Source organism: Sycon ciliatum, chromosome 8 (assembly GCF_964019385.1).
Source record: "Sycon ciliatum chromosome 8, ocSycCili1.1, whole genome shotgun sequence".
Lineage (NCBI taxonomy): Eukaryota > Metazoa > Porifera > Calcarea > Leucosolenida > Sycettidae > Sycon > Sycon ciliatum.
Genome location: NC_088650.1, coordinates 27,483,121 through 27,506,501, shown reverse-complemented (window position 1 = coordinate 27,506,501; position 23,381 = coordinate 27,483,121). Strand labels below are relative to the sequence as shown.

Genomic DNA, 23,381 nt, shown 5'->3' with positions numbered 1-23,381 from the left:
GGGGCGTAGGAAGCAGTTTAATATTGGTGCGGCAAAATTGTGAGAGGGGGGGGGGGGGGGGTCCGGGGGTCCTCCCCCGTGATTTTTTTTTTAAATTGGGCCTAAAAGGCCATATTTTAATTAGGGGTGAAACGGTTCGGGTAAGGAACCGGTTTTGGAACCGCCAGCTGAAAAGAGTCGGGTACCCGTTCCGTCAAATTTCGAACCGAAACTCGAAAAAACCCTGGTCTTGTACAAATACATGTACACGTCAAGTCTACCAAAGATTTTAAATGTCTTACCTTACGATCCTCACTCTTCCAAAGAGTTCTCTGGTCATTATATTCTTCGCACTTAAGTACTTGGACTCTCCGATGTCTCATTCTTGCTCGTAAAAATGTTTTTTCTAAAAATTAATTGTCGCGAACGCATTTTGTCGGTCTGGAGAAAAGAATGCATGGAACCGATACCCGAACCGTGGGCAACAATGCTGGCATTCGGGTACCCGAACATGAAAAACATGGAACCGTTTCACCCCTAATTTTAATGCTACAGAATAATATGAGAAATAAGAATATGCATGCTGATGATACACCGCATTGTCGATGTAAAACATGGTACAGTCAAATCTGCCGTTAGCGACCTCTGCTGTAGGCGACCATCTACCGTTGCGCATCGGAGCTTCAAGCTTCGATATAACAGTGTATTGCCTATGACGTCATAAATATCCAACCGGAACTTCACAGCATGAAAAAATAAAATCACGCAACCACATCACTACAGTTGCCTTTTTTATTTCCGCTCGATACGAAGTGATTTAGAAAATCTGAGCTCTTCTTCTCGCGATTAGAGATGGATGAAAACTCAATCCGGCAAGCTGTTTCATCAGCCGTTATGGATCTCCTTGCTCCGATCAATGATCGTCTACGTGCTTTGGAAGCGACAGCGGAATGTAGAAGGGATCTGGCCAGGGGCCAGTCCTCGCAGTCCAATGGATCGGAGCCAAAACTTTCCAGGTTGAGTGCAGGCACTCAACCCCGGGAAATCGCCAGTTCCTTGGGCATGCCCAAGTCTGGTTTGTCAGGTGGAAGTTTGTTGCTTCCACCTAGCTCCTCGAGTGGGCAGGCCTGCTCGAGTGATGCTGATTTGAACGACACCACGAGTGGGCAGGTACCCTCGTGTGTGGACGTGAGCACGGACGACCCGGAGCATGCTCCGGTGTCCTCAGATATAAAACAGTTCCTTCAGACTCGCTTCAGGAAGCCCTTGAAGGGCAAGGAGCGCAGGGACCTAGTAGAGCGGTTTTCCCGACCAGAGGTGGACGTGGCGGTCACACCTAAACTAGACCATGAGGTGCTGAATTTACCTGGTGTAAGGCAGTCATTCAAGAGGTCGCGGGACAACATGTTGTACTCGCTACAGAGCAGCGTATTGGATTGTTTGGGTCCTCTCTCTGCCCTGATGATGGAGGCCAAGGCAGCGCAGGACGCTGGTGCAGGCCTAGACCCGCAAGCTGTATTGGACATGGTGCCGGCTGGCTTGTCTCTGCTGGGCAATGCCAACAGTAAGCTCTCGGTGCTGAGGCGCCAGGAGTTCCTAGAGCATCTAGATAAGAGCCTGGTACCCATGGCGGAGGAGCCATTTGATAAAGCGGGCACGGCCCTGTTCGGCCCGGAACTATTGGAGCGTATCCAGTCCAAGGCAGAGTCCCAGGAGGCGCTGGGCTTGGTTGTGAAACAATACAAGGACGCTCGAGCTCCTCCGCAGTCGAGCGACAGCAAGTCTGGCTCTGGAGGGGCGTCAGCGGGTGAACGCCAGTTTTTCCGAGGTACTGGGGTCAGCAGGTACGGCGGTGGCTCCCGGTACGAGCCTTACACCAGCCCGTACAACCAGACTCAATGTAGCCAAGCCGGTCGTGGCTATGCTAACCGAAGCCGGATGCTTCCCCCACCAGAGCAACAGGACGGTCACGGACCGGACACCAGCTACTCAGCATAGCGGCAGTGTGGATATTAGTGCCAGAGGAGGTCTGGACTGGCGGATGCTGTTCATCGTATTGGCTCAAGACTGGGCTTTGCCTCTCTAGCAGGTGTGTTTCGCGCCTTTTCCAGTACCGGAGCTCTGCTCGGTACAGCATGTGTGTTGGCGTAGGTTTCGCGCTCCGCATCGTGGCGTACGGCGGACAGCACGTAGCCCTCCCTCTTAGGGTCATTCCGGGGGGGGGGGGGGGGTCCTGGCATCAGCGGCAGCAGCCACTTACAGTGCAGCCGTTCTCAGCTCCGGGGTTTGGGCTATAGCCTGACCTGCTGCTATCAGGACACTTAGGTGCCTGTCCCGTGACTAGAATGTTATCCATGCATGGGAATGAATATGTTTATCCCACGTGTGTTTATGTGTCGTGTGCGCTTTGAAGTATACACTGTTATATCGAAGCTTGAAGCTCCGATGCGCAATTTCCCATTTCGCTAGCAATGGTACATTGTGACGGGAAGTGGGAGTTGTGCTAGGAGCTGAGAGCGAGATATAACAGTGTCCCACCCGCCCTCCCATTATGGGTTGGTGGATATTTTGGGAATGATTCATTTTTTCCTGTCACATATCCGTAGTCTCGCTTCACTAAAAAAGGCAACTGTAGTGATGTGGTTGCGTGATTTTATTTTTTCATGCTGTGAAGTTCCGGTTGGATATTTATGACGTCATAGGCAATACACTGTTATATCTCGCTCTCAGCTCCTAGCACAACTCCCACTTCCCGTCACAATGTACCATTGCTAGCGAAATGGGAAATTAGCGACCGATTTTCCGTGCACCGACGGTTTCACATACAAACTGATCTGTCCAGAGCGACCATCTGCAGTGCGCGACCAGTGACCGCGATTTCATGCACGGTGGCTGCATTCAAATCTGCTGTAAGCGACCGCGACCCAGGTTCAGTAAGGTGCGAAACTGTACTTGCCAGTGCGCTGTCAACTGCAAAGTGTGAAAATGCGCTGTCTTGCAAGTGCGATCGACTGGCGCCTGGCCTGTACTGAGGCTGTGCTGTAGCTCTCAAGTCCAGGCAGTGTCGATCTACTGCCGTGTCGCATACGCGTAATACGGGTATGGTCGTCGTTGAATATCCAATAAAATGATATTAAAAATCACATTATTCTCGTCGATTTGAGTACATGGAAGCATATACCTGGTATGCCGGATTTACCATACATCTGCCGTAAGCGACCGCTTTTTCTTGCACCAAGGGGCGGTCGCTTACGACAGATTTGACTGTACCTGTACAAGAGTCGACAAGCAATCAACAAGGTTGAAATGTAAAAAAAAAAAAAAATCGAAAATTATTGGTCCGGCGACCGCCGGGCCTGCCGGACCGGTTCCTACGCCCATGTGGGGGGTTATTATTCTCTTGGTACTAGCATGTGAAATGTCCTGGGAAGACTGCTGTAGTCTTCCCAGGACATTTCACATGCTATTACCAAGAGTTTAATAACCCCCCCCCCCCCCCCAAGAGTGTGCAACTCTGCAAACTGAATGCTCAATGAAGCGAACGAATATTCTTTTTCCGAATACGTGTGAAACGAAGAATATTCCGAATATTTTAAACCGTACAATATCCATGGATACCTAGTTGTATCCATGGTAACCATAGACCATTGACTGGTGTGTACCCCAATTACAAGAGATATGTGTGAAAAGGACAATGTTATCATTTAGCTTGCTGATGGTAACACAAGTCATTGTGAAGGTGGCAACCCTACTCGTATTTTGCACCAATATGCCTGGTTTTCTACCCAAAAGGCGAATTTGTGTACATTTACGAATACAGGTCAGACCTCGCTATAACGACCCCCGTTATAACATAAACCTCACTACAACGTACAAATGTGAATGTCCCTGCCGAAACCGCATCACTTCTGTACAAAATTTCCTCGCTATGACATAATCCGCTATAGCGTAATGTTCGCTATAACACACTGTTTGGTGGGTCCCGGGCGCACAGAGACCTCAGCGTAACGTAAAAACTCGTATAAAAATGACTATCTACACTGCATGCATGCCTTCTCGCGACGAATTCGAGACTGAGCCGTCCACCTCGGAAGCAGGGAGTAGTAAAATACCGGTATTTTACTACTCCCATTACTTTTTATAGGCTCTAATCTTGTCACATGTACACGTACACGCACTGCATGACTCTTGTCACCCCTTTGCTGACAAGCCTGTACACATTTTTGCTAGTCATCATCATACCTGTATGTAAAGCAGTGCAGTTGTTATCAGTAAGTGAAGAGCGTCATTTTGACATACATTTTGCATATTGGTGTGCCCAACTCACTATAACATAAACCTCGCTATAACATAATTTCTCCCATCCCCCAGAGATTACGTTATAGCGAGGTCTGACCTGTATTCTTATTCTACTTTTAACGAAGAATATTCTTATTCCGGTCTGCATATTTCGAATATTCGAATAATTCGAATATTCCTTTCAGCCCTAGTATTTTCCTTCGCTCCCCTTGTTAGTTAGGTCACTACGCTCAGTTCTTTGCCAATCGCTGCATAAACTTGAATGGAGCTTTTTTTGCTTATAATTATGACAGTGTGTATACAGTATGCGCGAGTCGTGCAGTGCGGAGTTCAAATACGACTTATACTGTGGTACAGAGATTTGGTAGTCAGAATCCGCGGAATCCAATTTTGGTGCTTGGAGAGTTAGGCCTCGTTTACACGACAACGATTGAAAAACGTTTTTGTCAAAAACGTTTTCAAAAGAATACGCTTGCACAGATTTTGATAAGAGCGTTTACACAACAACGCTGAAAAACGTTTCAAAAACGTTTCAAACGAAAAACGGCTTCAAAGTGTTTTTCAATCGTTTTCGTCCCGTTTCGTTCTCGTGTAAACGGCAAAAACGTTTTACTAGTACGAGCCTTGTACTCAAAAATGCCGCCGCCAGCCTGCGCCAGGCCAACATATTGCACGTGACCATTGTGCGCCGAAAAACGTGTTGCAGTGTACACGATTGTCGTTTTCGTGTAAACAGCAAAAACGTTTCGAAAACGATGGAAAAACGTTTTTCAATCGTCGTGTAAATGAGGCCTTAGTTTCCAGACCTGGATCCAGAACATGTGATGCACGGAGGCGTCTTCTGGAAGCGATCACAATCAGAAAAAAAGAGAAAAAGAAATGCCGAAACCCGGGATTGAACCAGGGACCTTTAGATCTTCAGTCTAACGCTCTCCCAACTGAGCTATTTCGGCAACTGGCAACTTTCTATTGTGCAATCAAGTGCATAAGCATTTCCAACGTTTTATGACGCCCTGAAATCACAAGTTAGCCCTCACCCAAATGTCGTGAATTATCTCTACAGGCGAGAGTATAGGACATAACCAGAGTGTGCAGCTTCGGGAGAATCGTCGTACCGGAATTTTTTTGTTAGGTCATAGTGGCTCACCTTTGCTGCATCTTACATCGGTTCACATTGTTGCTTTACCGCATCACCAAGGTAATTTGAACTACTAATTTCTGTTGCATATTGCTGCTTCCCATTCACTCTGCAAACTCGAACTCATTTAATCAATTTTTTGCATACTTGATGGGGGCAATTTTGCCGAAACGTAAAAAATTGATATTGCTGCTTGTCATACAAAAGGTGAAAAATGTATGCGGTTTTCCCAGCCCAGCATTTAGAAAGAGAATACTTGGTTGTATTTACAGAACAGAGGCAAAAAGTGAAGTGAACACTGAGAGAGGGAGGGAAAATCAGTCAATAAACAGCCAAGCTTCAAAGTGGATAGCATGTCACAAGCTTGGCAATGGTGGAGTGTTCTCACCAGCCCCGTCACCCAGAAGCAGCTGTGGGTCAGGTACACACCGTGCCTCCTTTGTCAGCTGCAGGAGTCACGGATTGCGGTTCAGAAACACAATGGCATCATCCAGGGCTAGTGTCGAAGCAGATTGTCGCTTGTCGACAACCAGCCTGGCTGCGCTGGACACACGCTCAGATGGTGTGCTTGTATGTGTGAATGTGTGCCTGTGCATGTACGCATGTGCGTGTGCTTCTCTCAGGGCTGACTGTTGCTGACTGTGTCTTCCCTTGGTAAGTGTTAGCACATTGCACACCCACATCGGCAGGAAGCCAATTGCTTGTCTTACAAGCGTCTTTCTGGGGGGAAAAAGAGAAATGATGTGTGATACCCTTGTTGTATTGATGTCGTCACAGTGATCTGTTTGAACACGGCCTTGGGGGTAGTGGCCTCATGTACTGCGGATATTATGTTGAAGAGTGAGTGTCCAGTACGCATTGCCCTTGGCTGAACCGTTACCGGCTTGCAGGACTGGCGTGCACAGCTGGCCTACAATGGACGCACTGTTCTTTTCCTTTAGACTGTGCATTGTATCATGGGCGCAACACGCACCAAACATACGCGTCTCTACTCCCCCTCCCCCCCCCCCCCCGTTACCACATACACACACACACACGTCTGCCTCTCAGGCGGCCCATTAATTCCGTCCGCTTTCTTTCTGTGTGTGTGTATGCAGGTTTATCTGGATCATGGGAACGTCAATGGTGATCTCGTTCAACTCTTTGCGTCGCAAGGGCTTGAGCAAGTGCTCCATGGCGATGAAGGTCATCCGGCGTGCCGTCATTCTCTTCTGCATCGGCCTCTTCCTCAATAACGGTTAGCCTTTGGGGCCAGGAGCGTGTGTGCTTGGCGATGTTGTGGAAACTCTATTGACCATATTTGATGTAACCTAGTACTAGGCTGTATAAGCTGTGGGTGCAGGTACAGTCATGACCAAAGAATTCCAACCCACGTGCCGAAAGCAGCGCCAAGGCTCATGCGGCCGCTGCGGCCTTCGGATCAGTTTTGGGAACATGCATGATGTAATTGAAATGGAAATGCGGCGCTACTTTTGACTTGCGTGTCGGATTTCTTTGGCCATAACTGTAGCTTGTTCTCAAGTACTGGACATGTGTTTGTGCAAGGACTTTTATGTAGCCGAAATAGCTCAGTTGGGAGAGCGTTAGACTGAAGATCTAAAGGTCCCTGGTTCAATCCCAGGTTTCGGCATTTCTTTTTTTTTCATGGATCATTGCGACAAACTGCTGCAGCACTTGACAGGAAGCCACCATTTCTCTGTATGCATTAGAGAGGTTCTGCACAACGAAAATTCGACCGAAGTTTCGCGACAGGCCTTGCGAAAATGTGTACGAATTTTCGCACGAACTTTGTGTTCTGCACATTTTCGTAGTTTGCACGCGCCAAGTGCACGTACGCCATGACCCAATCTCACGAAACTTCCTACGAAAGTTCATTTCGCGTTCCCTGCAAGTTTCGCGTCCAAAGTTGCGAAAGTTCGTGCGAAGTTTCTCACTTCGTGACGTAGAGCGAAAGTTCGTACACATTTTCGTTTTGCAGAACCTCTCTATTGCCTTGTGCAATAGTCGGGGATCCAAGACAAAAAAAGTGTCTAAATCTGAAAGTGGTCTGCCACTAGAATCCGAGTAAAATCGAACTGTACAGGTGGAGAGAGTACCTGTTGTGGAGTCGAATGGTAGTTGTTGGCCCGTCTAGATCGGGGAAGGAGCTCCGCGAGAGGCAATTTTAGTTCAGCTTCGTCAGTCACTTGAACTGCTCACCTTTCGTCTCGGGCCGATTCTGAGTTGCGTAGAGTACGCACATGACAACCAAATGCAGTCAAATTTGAAAACTCAAAGCGAGTGTCTGATCTGGTCGGCGGCTTCACTTTGTTGTTGATCATATTCTTGGTCAAGAAGTTTACTCTCGCTCTTGTAGAAGTAAAGCACAGGGACTTTGTAAGCCTAGCCTAGATATTGTTTGGTCCTTCCACTACCCACTCGCAATGGCAGCCAACAAACTACCCGTCGTGTCGTGTAGTTTGACGCCGCTTCGCGAGTGATCTCAAATGTTTTCTTGATTGGAATTTCGTTGATACGATCGATACGAGGGACACCTATCATTCTGCGAAGGTAAGCTTGGACCCTTTCCCTGCTTCTCTCTCAGGCACACACACCTTCAATAGCACTCGATTAAATTAGAGTTAGAGTAGAAATGATATAAACGCATTGTAGTCACTACTCAATCGAAAATGAAATAAACGAGAGAGCTTGGAAGCTCAGGGCCCTACGCTATGCTTTTTTTGCCTTGATGACCTAGACAAAAAAAAGCATAGGGATGTTATAAATTCTTTAAAAAAATCCTTTTTTTTAAAGACATAACCTGGGATTCGAACCCGCACTATCGCGCGCCCTGCATGCATCCCCCGATACACTTCGCATACATACTAATTCTTCCAAGTTGTTTCACATTGTGATCTTGCATTTGAAAGCCCTATTTGAATATGCATTGTGGCCAGCCGTCTTTGATGGCACGGTACGGTAGGGGATAGGTACGGGACAGGTACGATCGAGGGTAATACGACACCGTCTCCCGTACCGTACCGTACCATCAAACACAGCTGGCCACATTCAGCTGCCCGCAATATTCAAATAGGGCTTTCAAACGCAAGATAATAACGTGAAGCAACTTGGAAGAATGGGTATGAATGCGAAGTGTATGGGGGAATGCATGTAGGGCGATAGTGCGGGTTCGAATCCCAGGATATGCCTGAAAAAAATAGGAGAATTGAAAAATTTATAACGTCCTATGCTTTTTTGCCGTCAGATACGGATAGCGCCAGGCGTGACACAAACACACAAATACCGAATTAAAGCTGTGTGGACCCTGGCTAGCGCCAGGCGTTACTGAAGTAACGTCTTCTGCATATAGCTACGGGAATAAATACTACAACTGTAGTAAGGAAGACATGTCCAGTGCTGTGCAATTCATGGACAATATGCCCAGTTTAATATGTACATTGGAATAAAATGTAGGATGATAGCGTCATCGCTTTAGAAGCCAAGCTATGTACAAGCAGTTTATATACAATGTGTGAACAGGTTAGGTGTGTTGACAGCCATAGCCATAATTCACAAACACAATGGGTGGCTTGGACCAGGGGAGGACGGTGCAGTTGCCAGTGTCTACAGCGAGTCGTCCAACTCCTGATCTGGATCCTCATTAGAATCTGAGCTGGAGTCAGACTCTTCAAAGTCGTCAGCACCAGTACTTTCCTCGCTCTCACTGTTTTGGTCGCCTTCACATGCAGTTGTTCCCACATCTGCGGCACCGGAGCTGTCGTTCTGTTCGAGTACGGCCCCAAACGGATTGGCGCATGAGCAGCACGAGCAGATGTCCGTGCAAGCCAAGGACGCCTTCTTGCACGAACAGTGCTGACTTACGCAGTGCCTTGTCTTGCACCCACAGCTCACCAGTTTTAGTATGTCAGCAGGAGCGACGCGCTGCAGCATCCAGGAGATGGAAAGCGTGCCGTCAGTCTCCGACTGCCAGCCATGGCCCACTGGACTCGGCACTTCTGGCATCGCGGTGGTGGCGCTCCGCCAAATGTGGGCCTGGTAGTTAGCGGGTGCTGGAGCACAATGCCGTTGGTGCAGTGTGTCGTCCCTTGGCCACTCTGTTTCCTCGTTGAGGTCGTTATTGTCCCAGCAGAAATGAACATCACCTCCATGCTGGGAAATGCCACGGGGTACTACAACACTGCTGGCTGCGGAATTTCCTGCTACTTCGAGAGAATACCCGGTTTCTACTTCTCGCAGCTTTGAATACGATATGCCATGGCCGAACTGGTTGAGAAGATCCACCATGTGCTTGCTCCTCGTGTGGTGGTGGACAGTAAGCGCCAAAGCTATGTGCTTTGGTGTCAGAATAGATCCACGAGTTGCAGCATACTTCTTTTGAAGTACACAATATCCTCAGCAATTGCCAAAATCTTGCAATGGATGTCGGCAGGGACATGGACACGGGAGTCTGTCAGGTCACCAATGTCACACTTCTCAGGGCCGACAATGGTCATGGCAAGCACATTGTAGAGGATGTCTGGCACTGGCGCATTCTCATTTACGACATCACTGGCATGTGGCGTGGTGGGTATTGTGGGCTGCTGATCACGGATGGCGTTGTTCAGAGCCATGGCTGTGTGGAAGGCATGTACCTTGCAGCTGCTATCAATAGCTGGAGGTGCATCTTCATCCGCCATATCATCTCCAGCATATTCGTAGGCGCACTGCTGGGCTGCCTCAGCCTTGGCTACTGCTGCACCAACTACTTGTAGCAGTTGTGATTCTGTCAAGGAGCTGCTTACAACGCTCTCGGGTGACAATGGACCAGGACGGACGAAGTTGATGCGTTTTCCAAAATGCTCCAACAGGCGCTTCTTCAGCAGCCATCGTCGGTATTGACTTGCAGCTCCGAGCTCTGCCAGCCTGGCGCTGTATTTGGACGTCAGGCTGTCCATACGCATCGCTCGTATTTCTGTCTCACTGAAGAGCTCCTTCTCCATGCATACAGCCAGCCACTCAAAGGCTCTATTGTACACATTGTCGTCTGCAACTGCCGTCGTCTTCTTTGTCTCCAGTGCTGCCACCGTACTAGAATGAGTGTAGTTACGGTAGCAGCAGAAATGGTAGCATATGTCCGATGCTACACAATCGGGACTGCCCTCCTGGAGGGTAAGTAAAATCCGCTGGCCTGCTTCATCTCCACATGCATTTGCCGCACGGATCAGGCTTTCGCCAGCACGGAATTCTGAACAGAGGGTAAGCGGTTCAGCTTTCCGGTTCTTTTTTTTGTTTTTTTGTTGACATATTATACACAGAGTGATGTCGATGGTTGTCACTTTGCTTCGTGTCATAACACGCTTCTTGGGAGGTTCATCCTCACAGGCATCTGCGTCACCCACCTCCTCTGCGTCAACATTGCTGGCAAGGCCACCACTCTCCTCTCCCTCAAAACGACTCAGAGTCTTCTTGTGGGTGTAGGCTGCATAGCAGCGCCTATGGTACCAGCCACGCGGGGTGCTCTCATCCGTGCTACACTGCTCCTGGCAGAGAAAGGCCCATGTGCCGTCCTGGCGAATTTTGGCAGCAGATACCACTCGAGACCAGCTGGTGTTCGTGAAATTTACTTTCTCTTCCTTTTCGCTTCCTTCGATCTTCACACAGTGGCACAAACATGAGCTCCACGAAATTTCCGAAACCTGAGTACTGGCTGAAGCCACTAAATGCCCAACACTACCTGGACTTTGTGCACAGGAGGCACAATTCTCGTCTTCCTCCATGCTTACTCGCGTGGGAATGAAATTGAAAGACCTCGTGCTTCCTCAAATAAGTTCCCCGGCCAGCGTCGTCATTTTCTACGGCGTCGTCATTTTCTAAATTTTTCAAATGTTTGTCGTGGGTGCGCAATGTGTGCATGCTCAAGCCATGCGCGTACGGACGCACGGCGAAAATAAATTTGCGACCTCCTTGAGAACGCTTGAGAAGGCTTGCGAAATCGTCGACGAAAACCCTCTCGCCGCTCGTCTCCTTCCCCGATTCAGAAGGGCCAACAAACAAAATTGACCTTCTATAAGCATCACCTATCAGCCCTGAAAGCGGCAAATACTCGGAGTGAAGTGGCAGACCCAATTTTATTTTTGAGCTTCGGATCCTGTACTACAAGGACTTCTCTTTCTTTGCTCATTGTTTCAGCTCGATGTTGGCTGCTAGGCCAGAATAAGAAAATGAGAACGATAACTTTGCGGGACTTTTATCTACTGTAATTTCACAAATTTTCGGTGTACTTTTATTTTCGGTACTTTCGGTGCATCTGTTTCATACCTAAAATTTCAATACACCGAACAAACACCAACATCCATAACCCAATAGGGAACTGATTCTCTGTACCTAAAATTTCTGTTCACCTAACCTGGCCTTTTGCATTCATACCGAAAATATTGAGCACCTAAAATTTCTGAAATTAGAGTATATTAAATGTTTTATTAAATTCAACTCCATCTTATCGCATACCGTATTTTACCGGTTGTTAGTCGACCCCGGTTATAAGTCGACCTCCCTATCTGGAGGTCTCAATTCTGCGTTTTAAAGTTTTCCCCCAAAGAAGCACTACTAACTACCTCCTGCTACTAACACATCAACAAATCATGTAAACATTCCTTATTGGAGGATATAACATCCCAATCCTTGAAAAAGGCCAATAAACTGGCAAAATGTGTAAACATGGTGCACTCGTGCATGCAGTGCAGGTCATTTTTTGTAAGATACTGATAGTTCCCGGTTATAAGTCGAATCCCGGTTGTAAGTCGACCCCCACCCTTTCTCCTTCTATTTTCAGTCGTAAAAGGTCGACTTACAACCGGAAAAATACGGTATGCAAGCAATGCTGATATGGGGAGCAACCCCAGAGATGAAGGCAATACCCAGCCATGGAGAAATAGTGTTATGCTCTGCTCACATTGCCAATTGAGACAGGATCCTGCACAACGACACTCACATGAATAATAGTGGGATGTTGGCTGCAAAGAAGTCAGATCACGTAATGCTGCTTGCCTCGCTGTTGTTGCTGCCACTACTGATCTGGACTATCATGTGTGTTGTTGTCGTGTTGTCTGATTTTCTGCTGTCCCGGCGCTAGGGTACGACCTGAAGCACTGGCGTATTCCCGGCGTACTGCAGCGATTTGGCGTCTCCTATCTGGTGGTGGGCCTGGTGGATATATTCGTGCCCACACTCCGAATTGTGGTGAGTGCTCATGCGATAGGTTTGCCTGGGGTCCGTCAGATTCCGCTAAGCCTAGGTTCCAGTCAAATCTGAACATCGCCTCTATGACTTGACACGGGCACTGGTTTTTCATCCCTTTTGGTGCCGTTTCAAGTTTTCCACTGTGTTTTGTGTCGGTGTGGAGATCACGCTTCGTGTATACGAGTCTATTCATGGTGTGTGTGTGTGTGTGTGCACATGTGTGCATGCGTGTGTGTGTGTGTGTGTGTGTGTGTGTGTGTGTGTGTGTATGTGTGTGTGGCGTGTGTGCGTGTGTTTGTGCGCGCTTGCGCTTGCACATGTACAGAGCAAGGTATCGCCAGTGTACGACATAGTGGCCTATCTGCCTCAGTGGATCATCATGATCAGTCTGGTGATAATCCACACCGCCATCACGTTTGGCATGCACGTGCCAGGTTGTCCAACGTAAGTCAAGCGCGCCTCACACTCCCTTGCGTGTTTCGCACAGCGAGCACATGCTACCGCTATCTGCCCCAGATGATTAGTACGTGCATTGCCACTGTCACGTTTTAGGCTTTGCGAATGAAAGCTAATTTGGGAATACCCTACTCTGTGTAATGCCACCCAGAGAAGAGCTTGGGGTTCGGAGATTGATGTCAAGAGTTCAGGAAAGCGGCAATCTTGCAGTGGAGCTGCATAGAGGAACGGTGATACACACCCTAGCCCTGTTTACAGACCCGAACTACTCTTTGTTTTTGCTCCTTTGTGGCTCTGGTTCCAGATTTTCCTGCATTACAATGAGCTGAAAAAAAGTGGAATGCAAGCTCCAGTGTAGGGATCAACCAAAATAGAGCCCTTTGATTATGACACGTGTAAATCATTAACACTTGAAATGCTCGAGAGAGAACACAAGAAACTGATCACGACAAGGAAACCAATAAGTTCATTCTACTGAGAAGAAGGATTGAAATGTGGTTGGTGACTTGAAGTCCTTCGTGGAGAGGGTGAATTTATTGTTTTCCCTGTCGTGGTCTTATGCTCACCTAAGTTGCTTTATACTACATGTAATAGCATATGGAGAGGATGTTATTTCTCTGTAGTTCTATCTTTGATTGTTGTGGCTGTCTGATGTATGCTTTGAAATTCACATGTTAATCCGTTTGAAAAGCTTAGTGCATTCTTGACCTTACTAATTGTCTAACCTCTTGGCGTATGTGATGTATGTGGTGTATGTGGTGTATGTGGTGTATGTGGTTTTGCCCATGTGTGTGGTGCATGTGGATGGGCTTGCGGATGATCCATGCATGTGTGTCTGTGTGTGTGTGTGTGTGTGTCTGCATGTGTGTGTGTGTCTGCGTGTGTGTGTGTCTGTGTGTGTGTGTGTGTGTGTGTGTGTGTGTGTTTGACTATGTTTACCTTCGTTCTTGAACATGCGTGTGTGCGTGTCAGTCCGTGTCCATGCCTGTCTTCTATGCATTGCTCGCTTTTGCTACGGCTCTTGCTTGCTGCTACCACCTCCACTGTTGCTCCTTCCTCTGCTGTTGCTGCTGCTGCTGCTGCTGCTGCCTCTACTACCTCCACTGCTCCCACTGTTACCTCCACTGTTGCTGCTGCTGCTGCTGCTGCATGTGCTGTTGCTGCTGCTGCCTATGCTGTTGGTGCTCTGCACTGTGACTCTGACGGTTGTACAGTGGGTATCTGGGGCCAGGTGGCACTGGTGATCACGGCAAGCATGCATTGTGCACCGGCGGTGCTGCCGGCTATATAGACCGGTGGCTGTTCAGCGTGCCGCACATGTACCGACATCCGACCTGCACCGTGAGTTCACTGTTGTAGCCTGCATCGTTGACCCTTGGCCGTGTGTGTATTATTGTGTCGTTTTGTCTGTTCTTGCTCACCACCACCACCACCACCACCACCACCACCACCACCACCACCACCACCATCATCATCATCATCCTCATCATCCCTGTCACACTGCAGTGGATATCTTGGTCCGGGTGGCATTGCTGATGACAATGCGTATCCGAAATGCACTGCCGGTGCAGCGGGTTATCTCGATAAGCTGCTGTTCGGCCCCGATCACACCTATGGTGGCCCGACGTGTCTGGTGAGCCGCTGCTGTCACTGGTCGCAGTGCCATACAGCTGTTGTAGTGTGTGCACTGCATGCTAGTGCAAGTGATGATGTTTCTGTTGCCAATGATGTCATGTAATTACTGTTATGTCATCGTGACTCAATGGGGATTTCCACACTCCACAGTGTGATCGTAACGTAGTGGAGAAGTAGGCAAGGGGAATGAGATCACCAATGATGTCATCGTAGTGGCGATATACAATGCCAGGCCCGAAGGATGTGGTCACTATTGCAAGTCACTTGTTCACCTGTGAGACTGACCTACACCGTCAAACAGTTTAGTCAGCTTTTCTGCCGTGCACCACCCCATCACTGTGCTGTGCAAATGTGCAATGCACTCCCAAGATAATTAGATTGCTTGCGGGCACAGCTTGCCATGGTACCACATACAACAACAACAACTGCCGTAGCAGTGCAGTGGATACACAGCTTGCCATGGTACCACATACAACAACAACAACAACAACAACTGCCGTAGCAGTGCAGTGGATACACAGCTTGCCATGGTACCACATACAACAACTACAACAACTGCCGTAGCAGTGCAGTGGATACACAGCTTGCCATGGTACCACATACAACAACAACAACAACTGCCGTAGCAGTGCAGTGGATACACAGCTTGCCATGGTACCACATACAACAACAACAACAACTGCCGTAGCAGTGCAGTGGATACACAGCTTGCCATGGTACCACATACAACAACAACAACTGCCGTAGCAGTGCAGTGGATACACAGCTTGCCATGGTACCACATACAACAACAAGAACAACTGCCGTAGCAGTGCAGTGGATACACAGCTTGCCAAGGTACCACATACAACAACAACAACAACTGCCGTAGCAGTGCAGTGGATACACAGCTTGCCATGGTACCACATACAACAACAACAACAACTGCCGTAGCAGTGCAGTGGATACACAGCTTGCCATGGTACCACATACAACAACAACAACAACTGCCGTAGCAGTGCAGTGGATACACAGCTTGCCAGGTACCACATACAACAACAACAACAACTGCCGTAGCAGTGCAGTGGATACACAGCTTGCCATGGTACCACATACAACAACAACAACAACTGCCGTAGCAGTGCAGTGGATACACAGCTTGCCATGGTACCACATACAACAACAACTGCCGTAGCAGTGCAGTGGATACACAGCTTGCCATGGTACCACATACAACAACAACAACAACTGCCGTAGCAGTGCAGTGGATACACAGCTTGCCAAGGTACCACATACAACAACAACAACAACTGCCGTAGCAGTGCAGTGGATACACAGCTTGCCATGGTACCACATACAACAACAACAACAACAACTGCCGTAGCAGTGCAGTGGATACACAGCTTGCCAGGTACCACATACAACAACAACAACAACTGCCGTAGCAGTGCAGTGGATACACAGCTTGCCATGGTACCACATACAACAACAACAACAACTGCCGTAGCAGTGCAGTGGATACACAGCTTGCCATGGTACCACATACAACAACAACTGCCGTAGCAGTGCAGTGGATACACAGCTTGCCATGGTACCACATACAACAACAACAACAACTGCCGTAGCAGTGCAGTGGATACACAGCTTGCCAAGGTACCACATACAACAACAACAACAACTGCCGTAGCAGTGCAGTGGATACACAGCTTGCCATGGTACCACATACAACAACAACAACAACAACTGCCGTAGCAGTGCAGTGGATACACAGCTTGCCATGGTACCACATACAACAACAACAACTGCCGTAGCAGTGCAGTGGATACACAGCTTGCCATGGTACCACATACAACAACAACAACAACTGCCGTAGCAGTGCAGTGGATACACAGCTTGCCATGGTACCACATACAACAACAACAACAACTGCCGTAGCAGTGCAGTGGATACACAGCTTGCCATGGTACCACATACAACAACAACAACAACTGCCGTAGCAGTGCAGTGGATACACAGCTTGCCATGGTACCACATACAACAACAACAACTGCCGTAGCAGTGCAGTGGATACACAGCTTGCCATGGTACCACATACAACAACAACAACAACTGCCGTAGCAGTGCAGTGGATACACAGCTTGCCATGGTACCACATACAACAACAACAACTGCCGTAGCAGTGCAGTGGATACACAGCTTGCCATGGTACCACATACAACAACAACAACTGCCGTAGCAGTGCAGTGGATACACAGCTTGCCATGGTACCACATACAACAACAACAACTGCCGTAGCAGTGCAGTGGATACACAGCTTGCCATGGTACCACATACAACAACAAGAACAACTGCCGTAGCAGTGCAGTGGATACACAGCTTGCCATGGTACCACATACAACAACAAGAACAACTGCCGTAGCAGTGCAGTGGATACACAGCTTGCCATGGTACCACATACAACAACAAGAACAACTGCCGTAGCAGTGCAGTGGATACACAGCTTGCCATGGTACCACATACAACAAGAACAACTGCCGTAGCAGTGCAGTGGATACACAGCTTGCCATGGTACCACATACAACAACAAGAACAACTGCCGTAGCAGTGCAGTGGATACACAGCTTGCCATGGTACCACATACAACAACAAGAACAACTGCCGTAGCAGTGCAGTGGATACACAGCTTGCCATGGTACCACATACAACAACAAGAACAACTGCCGTAGCAGTGCAGTGGATACACAGCTTGCCATGGTACCACATACAACAAGAACAACTGCCGTAGCAGTGCAGTGGATACACAGCTTGCCATGGTACCACATACAACAACAAGAACAACTGCCGTAGCAGTGCAGTGGATACACAGCTTGCCATGGTACCACATACAACAACAACAAGAACTGCCGTAGCAGTGCAGTGGATACACAGCTTGCCATGGTACCACATACAACAACAACAACAACTGCCGTAGCAGTGCAGTGGATACACAGCTTGCCATGGTACCACATACAACAAGAACAACAACTGCCGTAGCAGTGCAGTGGATACACAGCTTGCCATGGTACCACATACAACAACAACAACAACTGCCGTAGCAGTGCAGTGGATACACAGCTTGCCATGGTACCACATACAACAACAAGAACAACTGCCGTAGCAGTGCAGTGGATACACAGCTTGCCATGGTACCACATACAACAACAAGAACAACTGCCGTAGCAGTGCAGTGGATACACAGCTTGCCATGGTACCACATACAACAACAAGAACAACTGCCGTAGCAGTGCAGTGGATACACAGCTTGCCATGGTACCACATACAACAACAACAACAACTGCCGTAGCAGTGCAGTGGATACACAGCTTGCCATGGTACCACATACAACAACAAGAACAACTGCCGTAGCAGTGCAGTGGATACACAGCTTGCCATGGTACCACATACAACAACAAGAACAACTGCCGTAGCAGTGCAGTGGATACACAGCTTGCCATGGTACCACATACAACAACAACAACAACTGCCGTAGCAGTGCAGTGGATACACAGCTTGCCATGGTACCACATACAACTACAACAACTGCCGTAGCAGTGCAGTGGATACACAGCTTGCCATGGTACCACATACAACAACAAGAACAACTGCCGTAGCAGTGCAGTGGATACACAGCTTGCCATGGTACCACATACAACAACAACAAGAACTGCCGTAGCAGTGCAGTGGATACACAGCTTGCCATGGTACCACATACAACAACAACAACAACTGCCGTAGCAGTGCAGTGGATACACAGCTTGCCATGGTACCACATACAACAACAACAACAACTGCCGTAGCAGTGCAGTGGATACACAGCTTGCCATGGTACCACATACAACAACAACAACAACTGCCGTAGCAGTGCAGTGGATACACAGCTTGCCATGGTACCACATACAACAACAAGAACAACTGCCGTAGCAGTGCAGTGGATACACAGCTTGCCATGGTACCACATACAACAACAAGAACAACTGCCGTAGCAGTGCAGTGGATACACAGCTTGCCATGGTACCACATACAACAACAAGAACAACTGCCGTAGCAGTGCAGTGGATACACAGCTTGCCATGGTACCACATACAACAACAAGAACAACTGCCGTAGCAGTGCAGTGGATACACAGCTTGCCATGGTACCACATACAACAACAAGAACAACTGCCGTAGCAGTGCAGTGGATACACAGCTTGCCATGGTACCACATACAACAACAAGAACAACTGCCGTAGCAGTGCAGTGGATACACAGCTTGCCATGGTACCACATACAACAACAACAACAACTGCCGTAGCAGTGCAGTGGATACACAGCTTGCCATGGTACCACATACAACAACTACAACAACTGCCGTAGCAGTGCAGTGGATACACAGCTTCTTTTGGATTACAGTACACTGTATAGCTGTGCAGACTTGTTAGCAGAATGGGTGATCGATCCAGCTTTGCTCTTGTGAAATTTCACCGCACTGAGAACAGGCTCACTCACCTTTCCATAGCGTCATGGGGATGTGGCTCACACGTCGTAGTTGCTCCGTTCCACTGCTCTCCACTTTACGTGTACTGGCGAGACTTGGTGTTCTTTGTCTAGATTTATTTGTCCGTGCACCCCGACCTCCATCACACACAACATGCGGGGTGTGCAGGCTTACTGTTTATTTCGTGATGATGAGACCGTGTGAGGTGATGTGCACAAAATAACCAACTACACTACCCATGCACACGCATGTGTGTGTGTGTGTGTGTGTGTGTGTGTGTGTGTGTGTGTGTGTGTGTGTGTGTGTGTTCTGTCTGTCTGTCTGTCTGTCTGTCTGTCTGTCTGTCTGTCTGTCTGTCTTTCTCTGTGTGTACATATCTGCTGTATTTTTTGTCAATTGTCATTTCAGGATACGTATCACTGTGAGCCATATGATCCCGAAGGAGCTCTTGGTAGTCTGACTTCCATCTTTCTGTGCTTCCTGGGTTGTCAGGTATGCATTCATTGGTTGCGCGTGCACTGTGTGTAGTGTGTATTCAAGTGCACATGCATACCTGTGTGCCTATGTGCATGTCCGTCTGCTTGTGTGTGTGTGGGGGGGGGGGGGGGGGGCGTCTGTGCAGTCTGGCTTGTGAAGTTCAACGAAACACTACAATGGCATTGTGCAATGGGTCTTTATTGCCGAAGCTATGTGAGAAGAGAGTGTGCTGTCTAAGCAGTATTGGAAGACCTAACAACAGTAACAAGCCCTTGTATTTGATAGGGTTTTGAATGGACTTTTGATTGTTTGATAGGGTTTTGAATTACTTTTGATGCGATTTTGTGATTGTCATTGCACAACCCGGCTTTCGTGACAAGGAAAGTTTTATACAAAACACAATCAGTGGTGATTGGGGCAACAGGTAGTGCACGGATAGAGTGTTAAATGTTAATTGCCCAACACCGCTCTGCTGGTTGTCTGTGCGTTTGTATCTGCTGTTTCTTCATGCTCAGGCTGGCCGCATACTGGTTGTGTATGAGCAGGGAGTTCCCCGCATCACGCGCTGGATTGTCTGGGGTTGTGTTCTGGTCAGTTTATGCACCACGCACCCTCAGGAGTCAGGACACATGTATTGTAATGAATACTAATGATGCATGCATACTAGTTATGCATCACGTGAGGGCATGCCTGTTGAGAAGAATAACAACCGTTGTGCTGTGTGTGTGTGTGACATACTTGACTGTCATCGGCACGGCAGCATGCTTTGGTGGGACGACCCTTCAATTGGTTGCTGCTTAGGCAATGTCTCGTCCAGTGGAACTCTCTTCCGAATTCTGACTAGTTCAGAGCATCATGCAAACAAATGGCGGATGCTATTGAAAATGTGTATGTGTGTGTATGTGTGTGTGTGTGTGTGTGGGGGGGGGGGGGGGGGGGGGGGGGGGGTATGTGTATGTGTGTGTGTGTGTGTGTGTATGTGTGTGTGTATGTGTGTGTGTGAGTGTGTGTGTATGTGTATGTGTGTGTATGTGTGTGTATGTGTGTGTGTGTGCGTGTGTATGTGTGTGTGTGTGTGTGTGTGTGTGTGTGTGTGTGTGTGTGCGTGTGTGTGTGTATGCATGTGTGTGTGTATGTGTACTGTATAGGGCGCAATCGGCACTGGTCTGTGTCAGGCATCCCAGAACACCGGCTTGATTCCCATCAACAAAAACCTGTGGTAAGAACTCTTGACAGTGCAATGCACAGGTTTGCTCAGAGCTGTCTAAGTAGTTCTGCACGCACCAATGACCTTTGGCAGGGCCACATGCCCATTTAATCACACCCGGAAACACGCTCAGCTGGAATCTGCTCCTGTGTTACAGTTACAGTCAAACCTCGTTAGGCCGAACTTCAAGGGACTGAACAAGTTCTTTTGGCCTTATCCGAAGTTCTTCTTATCCAGATCTGACGTAATTTGATATGCATTTCATATGGATTGTATTCATGTGAAGGTGCATGCTGTGGCACATGTAAAGCATTATTTATTCATAGCATAAGCCAGCAACAGGTAAGTACAATGTGCAATGAATTCATGACAGCATGTCTTCCGCCTTGTAACACGCTGTCAATTCGTTTCGCCTGTACATGTACAAGAAGCTGTCTCTGTCTCGGTCTCTCTTTCTGACAATGTAGGTCGCTATCCTTCATCCTAGTGCTGGGTGCCGGTGCCTTCATGCTCCTGTCTGTCTGCTATATCCTTGTGGACGTTCTGGAAATCTGGAGTGGTGCTCCCTTCTACTATCCAGGTACTGCAGCGCCCACTGTAGCTAGTCTGATGTGCAGAACATGCGTTTTGATCTGCATGTTTCAGTAGATGTGTTGTTGTTTGTCTACCCCAAGCGGTCCATTCTACTTTCCTCAACTGGTGCTACCACTACCAGGTTGGAGGCTTGTAGAAGTCGGTAGAAGTTGGTAGAGGTAATAATAGAGAGGTTCCGGAGTACGATTTTTCGTGCCAAAATCCGTAGAGGCGCTACGGATTTTTTATACGTCGTTTTCCAGCAGTGAAATGTTCCGGAGTACGGAACTTATGTGTTTGCCATCATTGCCTAGGTTACGGTCGCAAACATGTCACATTCCCGCGCTATGCTTTTTTATTTTGAAAATTTGTACCGAAATCAAAACTTCCAGCGGAAAATCGATGTTTCTCGTACCTAATTTGTACGCAAAAAATCTTTCTGCACCCGATGACGCAAAATCTCCATACGAAACATGGTTCGTATGAAAGCCAGTCCACACGGATTCTCCGTGCCGAAAAATCGTATGGAGCACGCCTCGAAAAAATCCGTAGAGCCCATACGGATTTTGGCACGGAAAATCGTACCCCGGAACCTCTCTAATTTCTGTACACATAGTGACCATCAGAGCTGGTTTCCACGAAAAATTGTTCATGGCACTGTAAATATTGCGACACGGACTTTACATCAATGTTCTACCGAAATGAGTAGATCAGCAGCGTTTATGAACGACCCATCTACTCTCTTTCTTTTCCAACATCCGTTCTACAAAGTAGACAAAAAGAACGCTGTATCATGTCCGAGGGCTGGGGGGCTGACACAGGTATAATGATTACTTTTATAGGCTACCCTGGCTCTGAACTTCACACCCTGAAATGATTGGTCCACCACCCTTAGCCAATCAGCGTTCAGCAGTGTTTCCGCTTCCTGATTGCTGAACTTTGCTTGAGGAAGGAGCAGAACACTACCGGAGAAGAATCCTCCACATCAAATACACAATGCGGAAAAAATTTCTGCTGCTGTTCCCCATTGCACACAGGAGAACCCACAGTAAATTGTGAAGAAGGGTATTATTTTTCACTAACCATAATGGTGCTAAAAGTGATCTTCTATATACAGCTATAGATAGTATATTATTATATTGTGTGTCTTCATTTGACTGTTTTACTCCAGGAATGAACTCGATATTCGTTTACGTCGGCAGCGAGCTACTGCAGAAGTTCTTTCCGTTCAGCTTTCAAGTGTCTAGCGGGCATAGCGGTATTCTAGCCAGCAGCTTAGTTGGTGTGAGCGTCTGGCTTGTCGTTGCCTTCTACCTACATCATATCAAGTTTTTCTTGAAGATTTGAATTATGCATGCGTTGTAACTTACCTCAGGAAGTTTGTGAAAAGGAATTTTGAGATTTGCATAAAACATAGTCGTATTGTGTCGTATTGTGACATCACGAAAAACTTTGCATGCTCATTCTATAAATATATTATGAAATATATTATACTTTTGTAGCGGTCAGTTAGGTGGGCGTCCGGTTTCACTTCTGGTCATTCTTCTTCTTCTTTTTCTTCTTCTTGCTCTTCTTGTCGTTGTCATCATCGCTGCCAAATTGTGCGCTTGCGAAGTTCACAAATACCTAGAAGATGACAGGACAGACGAATATTATCTGCCAAGGTCTGCCAAGATAGTTAGTAGTACATTTTACCAACTCTTTGATTACCCATTACAGAAAGGAAAGGACTGATTAGGTTAGATTCTTATAATTACTCTCTTTTGTACATATTTTGTACATGCTAATCTATCGACAGCATAACGAAAACAACCTACTGCTGTGTGCTATGTATCAACCTCCTGTTTACCGGTAAGAATCCTGATGGGGAGGGGGATTTCTTCACTGAAGAAATGCGGGCCATTC

At 47.7% G+C, this 23,381-nt stretch overlaps 2 protein-coding genes and 2 non-coding genes across 5 annotated transcripts in view; 2 read left to right on the top strand and 2 right to left on the bottom strand.

Annotated features, from left to right (window-relative positions):
* Positions 1–23,288, top strand: part of LOC135822556 (heparan-alpha-glucosaminide N-acetyltransferase-like) — a 36,655-nt gene extending 13,367 nt beyond the window's left edge. Inside the window, exons 15-24 of one of the 2 annotated variants that reach the window (XM_065335357.1) lie at positions 6,040–6,070; positions 6,514–6,653; positions 12,528–12,634; positions 12,960–13,078; positions 14,597–14,723; positions 19,628–19,711; positions 20,212–20,286; positions 20,845–20,915; positions 21,371–21,483; positions 22,648–23,288. In XM_065335357.1, coding sequence (XP_065191429.1) covers positions 6,040–6,070; positions 6,514–6,653; positions 12,528–12,634; positions 12,960–13,078; positions 14,597–14,723; positions 19,628–19,711; positions 20,212–20,286; positions 20,845–20,915; positions 21,371–21,483; positions 22,648–22,823 — 1,043 coding nt within the window. In that variant the 3' untranslated portion in view covers positions 22,824–23,288. Of the gene's footprint in view, positions 1–6,039; positions 6,071–6,513; positions 6,654–12,527; positions 12,635–12,959; positions 13,079–14,304; positions 14,432–14,596; positions 14,724–19,627; positions 19,712–20,211; positions 20,287–20,844; positions 20,916–21,370; positions 21,484–22,647 lie in introns of both variants that reach the window. The other variant, XM_065335358.1, reaches the window with a different exon arrangement.
* Positions 5,159–5,231, bottom strand: Trnaf-gaa (transfer RNA phenylalanine (anticodon GAA)). Its single transcript has one exon. It is a non-coding gene; the product is annotated as a tRNA-Phe (tRNA).
* Trnaf-gaa (transfer RNA phenylalanine (anticodon GAA)) lies at positions 6,974–7,046 on the top strand. The gene has a single exon. It is a non-coding gene; the product is annotated as a tRNA-Phe (tRNA).
* LOC135822555 (phospholipid-transporting ATPase ABCA3-like) overlaps positions 22,526–23,381 on the bottom strand; it is a 44,953-nt gene continuing 44,097 nt past the window's right edge. Inside the window, exon 48 of the mRNA XM_065335356.1 lies at positions 22,526–23,102. Within this exon, the coding sequence (XP_065191428.1) occupies positions 23,004–23,102 (99 nt within the window). The 3' untranslated portion in view covers positions 22,526–23,003. The remainder of the gene's footprint in view (positions 23,103–23,381) is intronic.